An 8814-nucleotide genomic window follows, 5' to 3' on the forward strand; every position below is an offset into this window, starting at 1 on the left:
CATGGATTCCTATAACACGAAGATCCTACCTCATCTCGTGCTAAGGAGCTCCGATCTTTCAAGACAGTATCGTCTGGCGTAACACCGGGATTCGGGATATTCGAGAGTCGGTCTCTCGAGACTTGATCGGCCTGGTGTGGCGCCCGGATTTGGAATGCTCAAGGATCAGCTTCTCGAGACTTATTGGGCCTGGGGCGATGCCAGGGCTTAGAGTGCTCGAGATTTGATCTTTCGAAACTTGATGGGCCTAGAGCGATGCCCGGGTTTAAAGTGCTCGAGATTTGATCTTTCGAGACTTGAGGGCCTGGAGCGATGTCAGGACTTAAAGTGCTCGAGATTTGATCTTTTGAGGCTTGAGGGCCTGGAGCGATGCCAGGGCTTAAAGTACTCGAGATTTGATCTTTCGAGGCTTGAGGGCCTGGAGCGATGCCAGGGCTTAAAGTGTTCGAGATTTGTTCTTTCGAGGCCTGGAGCGATGCCAGGGTTTACAGTGCGCGAGATTTGCTCTTTCGAGGCTTCAGAACCTGGAGCGATGCCAAGGCTTAAAGTGCTCGAGATTTGGTCTTTTGAGGCTTTTGACTTTTCAACTTGCCACGGAGGATTTAGCTAGGGTTGTATTGACTTATCAACATGCCACGTCAGTACCTAATAAGTGACACCCACAATCTTTAGGAGGAGTATTAACCTTTTGAGGTTGTTGAGCAAGAGAATCCAGTGCCGACGGGTGCGTCTAGGAATATAATGCTGGAAATCTGGAAATTATCATTACCATTTGCTAACAACAATAAGTAGAGCCTTGCGACCAGCTGGAAACATGATTTGTGTTAATTTTCCGGTAAACTTGTGTACTAAAGCTGCCAGTCTATGCCTAGTGACACAGATGGGCAATGTCTGTTAAAAGTTGAGATAAAGAAACTGTTGATTGTAAAGTGCATTAATATATTTTACTTTTTCTAAAATGGTAGAGTTGATAAATTTAAACTTCATCATTCAAATTATACATCTTTGACTATTATTTCTTCAAAAATATCTACTCAGTAATTTAGATCTGATATGTGAGGAGTGAGTGACGGTGGCAAGAAATAGATATTTTTAACAATAATAATAATTTATAAAATACCCACCTTTCAATTAAAGTTACATATTTGGGATATATTTTATTTGGTTGGGGAGCAGGTGTTAAGTCAACTTGATAGTGACGAGATAAATATGTATGTGTGTAATTTTGAATTTTCTTTTCAATTTTAAACATGTAGAACATGCGTGAGAAACCTACCAATTTCATAAACCAGACCAGAGAAAGCAGAACTACAGGGACCTCCAGTGAGCCACAACACAAGGGGATCCTTCACATGATTCCTCTTTGCTTCAATGAAGTACTGCACATCGTCCATTTCGCCAACGCTCACATGTCTGAAAAAATAAAAAAATAACATAAAATCCCATGATAACTTCATTCATTTTTCTTAACTTGGTTGATTATTTGGTGCAGTGGTGAGGAGGATTCGAGTAAAAGACGACAGTCACTCGTGCAAATAATGTCGAAGGTTAAAAACACTCATTTTATATTTGGGATCTTGAATTCGTAGAGCAAAATGGAAGTAAAAAACTAAAAGCCAAATGGTGCATTAAGACCAGAATGTTGTGAAATTAACATAAAGCACAAGAAAAAGAACAAACAAACGCACAACAAGAATACACAGATTTTACTTGTTTTATCCAAAATTCAGTTTACCAATTACCCTCCAAGAAGAACAAAAAGAAGTAAATGCATCGACATTCTACTGATGAACTTTCCTGAAGCAAACAGACATTGTACTCGCGGAGAATCAGCTGCTCGTGACGCGCTGGAGTACTACGTGTATACACACACAAAACAATGATTAAAAAAAGTTGAAGTTGGTTGTTGCCTTCCATTCAAGTTTCAATCCTACTTTCCAAAATAAAATATAAAAAAGTTTCAATCCACCAGTCAAGCGCCAACTACAAATAGACTAGTTTTTCTTTAGTCCCTGTAGTTTTACAGTGTTTCACTGTTGTTCCCTAAATCATGATGTTTATTATATAAAGTGCATCTTATAAATCACATCTTTTAATTGCTTTGTGTGTGTATACACGAATCGACATACATAGTTTTGTTTTCATTTTAGATGTCATTCGTTTGTTTTTTAACGAAAGCTCATCACTTATACCGCATTAAAATTTTGGGTTTTAATGTCACAACTTGATGTGAGTGATTCGATCTTTCTTTAAATTTTTGTTCTTTGTCAACAGAAAGTAACAAAAACTTTTTGTCAACAAGGGTTGTCAAAGAGAGAATTTAATACATTCGTATCAAAGTAACATTATTTTTATTTTTTATGTATGTCACATTATTTATTTATTTTTGTTTTTTGTGGTCGCTCTTGGGCATATTTTATGGGACATATCTGAGCAATTGAAGACTTGAAGTCTGTCCAATGAGGTAAGAAAGAATGGTGTCCCATGGTGAGCACGTGTGGGAGGGGGAGTATATATACCTAACCAAAAAACAAGAAGTTTGAGGGAATGCTATAATTTGGACACATATTGGTATAAATTCACCGACCTGATCGGTTCATAGAGATATGTAACGGTATCATATCATTAAAAAACGTTATAAACCGATTAGATACATCGACCGATACACCGAACCATATTGAAAACTTATCCTAAATGTATTGAATCATTTTTATATTTTTGGAGAGTCAACACTCTACCTAAAACTTGATAGGTAGTTCATTACACATTATTTGAAGGAAAATTGTGGATATATGAAGAGATTATTCTAGAGGTGGACACCCTCCATTACAGAAAGAGAAACTTCAGACTTTTTGTAGGATTTTTATTTTTATTTATTTATTTTTGGGGTGTGTTTAGTCATGAATTATTTATCGATATTCTGTTCTATGATTATAAGTTCAATCATATTCAAATTTAGATATTATTATATGCCCATTCAATTTCTTGTTCTTCTGTTTTTTCTCTCTATTTTAATAAGCATTATAGCAAATCAGATCTTGAAAGTTTGTTGGTGGGATAAAGTTGAGCTTAAAATGAAGCCCGGTTTGAAATTTGGGTGTAAGATTGAAATGGTGAGATTTGATTTGTTTATCTGTGTTGGATTAGCCCAAGCTAGGGGGTCTTTTTCTACAGGCGTGGGCTTCATTTTTGATTGACCCAACAGTTCTTTGGGATTTTTATGATAAGCCCAATTGTTTTTATAGACATTTAAATTATGTGGGCCTCTACCCGTGGCAAATTGGACCCACCACAAAATATGGGTTACAAGTTAACTTAAATTGTATAAATACCAAGCCCATTTTCATGGGTAAATTTAAATTATTTAACTAGTCCAAGCCCACTCCAAAGTGGGTTAGTTGAATGAGAGGATACCTAATAAAAATATAGTTGTGAATAATTATTATAAATTGTTTTTAAAAAATAATAATAATAACTATTATAAATGATAATTATCACAAAATAATAAATAAATAAAAATTCATAATATGTGATTATTAATAAAGGACACGTGTCATCATTCTATTGATAGAGGTATGGACGAGGAGAATAAAGATGGAGCAAATACTAAAAGATTGTGATCCAACATGTTAGGGCAGAGATCACATAGCAAAGTTTGGTAAAGGTAGAGCACAACGAACATAATTTTGGTACATGTATAGGCATCAAAACACAAAGCTACCTTAAATATGGCTAGAATAAGTCTGGTGTAATGTACACCCTGCGTACTCAATATTTATTTCTGAACAGCATCTATCATTTGTATGTTGATTATGATAACAAAAGTAAGAATTTGACATACAAAAATAAGACTACGTACATATAATCCTTTCAAGACCTCAATAACCTTATAGCAAACACGACAAACTCAACGTGTCAACACTGAAAAAGTTTGAATAAGCTCAGACTCTCGTATTAACAACCCCATCTCCATTGAAAGATCCAACAAATTTTTTTCACTCAAAATCATTAACATTGAACGATCTCACATTGAAAATAAGGTAGAAAAATTGAAGCCCCTAGTGCTCTCTAGATAGGATAATAATGGATCCACCTATCATACATGTCAAAGCATTCTCTGCGCTTGTACTCTTGAGGTACATGTCCTGCTCCCTATTGTATAGATTGAAAAAAAAAAAAAAAAAAAAAAAAAAAAAAAAAAAAAAAAAAAAAAAGAGTCAAAATTTTCCCTAATTTTTACTTAATTTATGAGTATTTAAATAAAATAATATTTTCTACGCACCAGTACAGTTGCATATGTTAAGCGATATCCAGATCCGCGTCTCGAATACTTGATATTGTATCTACATTGAAAAGAAAAATAAGAGGAAAAAAATTGAATTTTTAAGCTAAAACCAAATTTTAAGGGAAAAAAAAAATTAAATAGAATTGATGGATGGAAAGAAATCTATAAAATTAGAAGCTGACCCTGCAATTTGGCCATCAGCAAACCATGGTCTCCATTCAAAATCAACAGTCATATTATTCAACAACTTTATCCAATCTTGAGTACCAATGTTTGGAACAACAAGGTCATGATCGCCACTGTGGAAAAACAGGTAATGTTAGTTAGCCAAGTGTATCACCCCTTAACCATGTAGGCACGTTTTGAACAAAATTATGAGTGCCGAGATGAAAATGTGCAAAGCGGATAATATTTACATAATTAGGGCGAATCATGACAATAGATGTTCGAAGATTAATATAAATAGGGTTGTCACAAACACTGTTTATGTAGCAATTGTGATGGTCATCAATTCATGTAGTGCAAAACAATGATTAATTCACTAAAACTTGTAATAGTGTAAGATAGTTACTTGTACACTAAAACTTGTAACCCTTTTGAACTGAGATAGCGATGAACATCAAGAACACTGTACACATTCATTGTGTAATTTAATTTCTTATCGCATCTCTTCCAATCCTTTATTGTTCCCTGATTATCACCATATTAACAAAATCAACAGAATATGTTATATATACTTGTAAAATGTATATAGTAATTGTTGAAGATAACGTACCACTCGGACATTCAGAGCCTCTTGGACACTAATATCATTTGCCCAGATATACGAAAGTGCATAGTTGAAGTTCTGCAAATGTGGATCGAGTCATTTCGTTGTTCTTCAAATTTAAAGCGCCAAAAATGGTAATACAGAGAGTGTATGGAACATTACATGACACCAAAAATCTGGAATTCTAGGAGGAGAGAGTATAAAATTTTCTGATTCCTCTTTGAGTGATCTTATATCTGATTCTCCATCTTGATCTGGGGATGCCCAAGTACACTTGGGCTCAAGAATATGGTTTTTGTTTATGTCATGAATCAACTGCAAAATTTAAAAACAATAATTCTAAAATATTAAGAAGCTTAACGAAATTGGAATTTACTAGGCCAGCCTTAGTTTAGTTTTCAAAGAACGATTTTCTGTTTCCTGAAAACTGGAAATCAGAAAATTGTACAAAAATTTACTTGGTTGACAGATTCTAAAACTGTTTTTAAAAAATTCAGTTAAAAATTTTTTTGGGTGACAAACCAAACAAGCCCTAATTCTCTCTCACCTTGTCGATCTTCTGAAGATTTATATAACACTCTGATTCATCTGCTTCAACTTCATAGTAACTCCCATTACAACTTTCTCTGGCTTGCTGTACGTTCGACAAAATCAAATTTCACCAAATGTACTCTATAACATTGTATACTTTTACGTTGAACTATATGATACTTAATTAAAGTTACATTAATTCAACTACCTCAAAAAGTGGATCAGAAATAAGCCCCATTCGATGACAATATGTAACCTTGGAATTTTCATTTATAGTTTCAACTGTTCTTGGGCATCCAAGAATGTATCCCTGAGACCATTTCAAAGAACTTTGTACTTAATAATAGAAATCTATAGCACAAAACCATAATTTTTTCAATTAATCTAGCATATTGAAGTCATTAAAATTCTATTATTAGATTATGTACTTTGAGATTCAGACGTGGAAAGACCCCCGCGTCAGCTCCTGAAACATTAGGAGAAATAAAAAGGTAACGTCATGAATTAGTCTATATTTGTTCTAATGGTTTTGGGTCTTAACTCCCAAATCCTAGTCAACGTTTCAAGACCGGGGGAGAGAATCAATAAAAAAAAATCTTTATGAAATAATTATTGGATCACTTTCAAGAATGCTGAATAAATCTGAGAAATAGTTTAGTAGTTTTCAAGAAAATTGGTTACCATCTATTATGTGTTTTACAACGATTGGTGCGGATATGCCCGAATATGAATCAGCTCCGATGAATAGTTGATTTGCTAGGAATTGTGGGTGATCGGTAAACCACTGCATCACAATTTAAATTAAAGAATTTATTCATAGGATAATAGAAAATATGATGTTCATGATATTGCTTGCATTGTTCATGGTGAACAATGTTTATACTGCTGGTCCAAGAACAATTGAAAATATTTTTTGCATTTAATTTTTTTTCTAATTCTAAATTATTTTTACCTTTAGGAGGAATTCGTAAGTCTGTTCTGCTGATTTTGTGTCTGATGAAGGGTAAGCACTCGAGTTTATTGCGTAGGAGAAACCAGTGCCAACTGGAGCGTCTATAAATAATATGTTGCTAGTCTGAAAAATTATTTTTACAATTCATCTATGAGATTAATTAAGAAAATTATGAAGAAAATTGATTTTTTATAATAAAAAATAAAAATAATAATAATAATAGTAAAAAAGGAGGGTGCGAAATGTTGCACCTTTGTCCATGAGTATGGGTAATACTCCAATATTGGTGTACCTCCTTGATAAGCTGTTATGTTGAAAGCTAATGGACCTAAAATATACACATACATAAAGATATATCAAGCACATTATATTCCTCCATTTGTATAGGTCAAAGAGATGTTCATAAAATCAAGAACTAAGCTTTCATTTTGTTGTAGTCTATCAAACTATTGCATGGTTGGATGTTCACAATTTAAAATTCTATATGTGAAAATACAAAAAATTGAGTAGTATATCTAATTATTATTATTATTATTATTTTTTTTTTTTTTTTTTTTTTTTTTTTTTTTTTTTTTGTATAATCCAGACAATTGTTAGTAGTTAGGGGGAGGGAATCGTACTCTGACTCGTGGGAGGGAAGAAATCGAACTCTGAACAAGATAGGGACACTAAAAGCTTGACTCTTTATCACTCGAGTAATACCGTCGTACCTTATTTACATATACTACTATGAAAATCTTTTAAAGCTTTCACATCTTTGTCTAAGTTTGAAAGTTTAACTAGTCAACTACATTTTATGTGGTCAATAATATGACAATATCAATAAAATGGTTTTGATACGTATTTCACTGAATGTTAGGTAGCTACCTAACTTGGTAGATGTTCTGTATTTTCAGTATATTCTTATTATTCTTGTTCTCTTTCTTATCATTATATATATATATATATATATATATATAATTTATTAGTTTTTTTTAAGAGTTGTAGGTCAATTACCAAATCTGCCCACCCAATCAGATACTGAGATACTATTTATTCAATATTTTTAAATTCCATATCATAAAGTATATTATATGGACAATGAATTATTATTTTTAATTGATAAAAAATTCATATATATTTTAATTTTCATAAAGATACATGTATATAAATTACATACAAAATATATATATATATATATATATATATATATATATTATAATTTTGTGGTTGTTTTGAATTTTAGAATCTGATTGAATTAAGGTAGGAATGGTTGGTTCAAGTAGATGCAAGATGTAGAAAATTCCCATTTTCTAGTTGTTGAACTGGTGTTTTTGTTGGATTTTTTTTTATTTCATTCCGTTTTAAGGAATGGTTAGTTGTACATTAAATGCCAATGTTTATATACAATTTTTAAAAAAATTCATATTGTGGTGTCCAAATCATGTCAATATCCACATTCATATTATCCAACAAGAGATATTGTGGGCCCACAATCCCTCTCTCTTGTTCCAAAACAAATTTTTCCAAAATTGAAAACAATTTTTCATAAAATGAAATTCACTCACATTCAAGCTCTCTGAAGTAGTAGAATCAAAAGAAAAGAAAGATTACCTATTTCATAAATAATTCCATTGAGGGTAGAACAACCAGGACCACCACTGTACCAAACCAAAACAGGGTCGGACTCCGGGCTCAATTCGGACTCAATGAAGTAATAGAAGAGCTCCGATTCAGCAACAGTTATGTATCTGAAAATCAAAATCAACCCATTAAACATATATATATATATATATATATATATATATATATATGTTTTTAATTTATGAAAAAAAAAAAAAAAATGAATACTTACCCAGTCTCAAGCTTAAAGGGAAGTTCACCATCAAAACCTGGCAAGAACTTGACAATTGAACCACCAAACACAGCATTTCCAGAGGACAACAATGGTAGACACACCCAAATGATCATACAATTTCTGTAGCTGAATGACATTGTTAGGAGCTTCTCGATCATATGCTGCCTTTGGACCAAACTTAGCTACGCTAGTTGGGTTCTAAAAAGTCTGACCAAATATATATATTTATATATATATATATCATGTGTGTGTGTGTGTGTAATTGGAGAATATTTTAAAATGTTTATGAACATTGGATAGAATCACATAACTTTTGAAGTATGGAAATGTTGGTAGAACAAACGCATGCATTGGAAATGCAGTTGGGTAGACAGACCATTCTGGTCGTATATCTTTTTTTTTCCCACCAAATCTTTTTTATTGGGTCTTCACTCGAGAAG

At 32.8% G+C, this 8814-nt stretch overlaps 1 protein-coding gene across 1 annotated transcript; it reads right to left on the reverse strand.

The window, feature by feature from the left end:
- Positions 1-3744: 3744 nt before the first annotated feature.
- On the reverse strand, positions 3745-8593 carry LOC132300110 (serine carboxypeptidase-like 13). The gene is made up of 14 exons (XM_059797063.1): positions 8372-8593; positions 8131-8267; positions 6789-6865; positions 6538-6660; positions 6267-6369; positions 6014-6051; positions 5794-5895; positions 5602-5688; positions 5217-5369; positions 5061-5132; positions 4857-4975; positions 4468-4584; positions 4283-4343; positions 3745-4152 (listed from the first exon to the last, which is right to left on the reverse strand). The coding sequence occupies exons 1-14, from the start codon at positions 8530-8532 to the stop codon at positions 4069-4071; spliced, it is 1434 nt and encodes a 477-aa protein (XP_059653046.1). The 5' UTR covers positions 8533-8593; the 3' UTR covers positions 3745-4068.
- Positions 8594-8814: the final 221 nt, after the last annotated feature.

Source organism: Cornus florida, unplaced genomic scaffold, assembly GCF_030987335.1.
Source record: "Cornus florida cultivar Cherokee Brave unplaced genomic scaffold, ASM3098733v1 CherokeeBrave_3.0.0_Hap2_Chr03, whole genome shotgun sequence".
NCBI classification, from domain to species: domain Eukaryota; kingdom Viridiplantae; phylum Streptophyta; class Magnoliopsida; order Cornales; family Cornaceae; genus Cornus; species Cornus florida.

What these genes read in the sequence shown, in the direction of transcription:
- LOC132300110 (XM_059797063.1), bottom strand. Translation starts at nt 8,532, where the DNA reads ATGATCGAGAAGCTCCTAACAATGTCATTCAGCTACAGAAATTGTATG. An exon ending in GCTGATGGCCAAATTGCAGG is followed by an intron (nt 4,344 to 4,467) that starts GTCAGCTTCTAA and finishes TTTTCAATGTAG; the next exon opens with ATACAATATCAAGTATTCGA. An exon ending in TAACATATGCAACTGTACTG is followed by an intron (nt 4,153 to 4,282) that starts GTGCGTAGAAAA and finishes TCTATACAATAG; the next exon opens with GGAGCAGGACATGTACCTCA.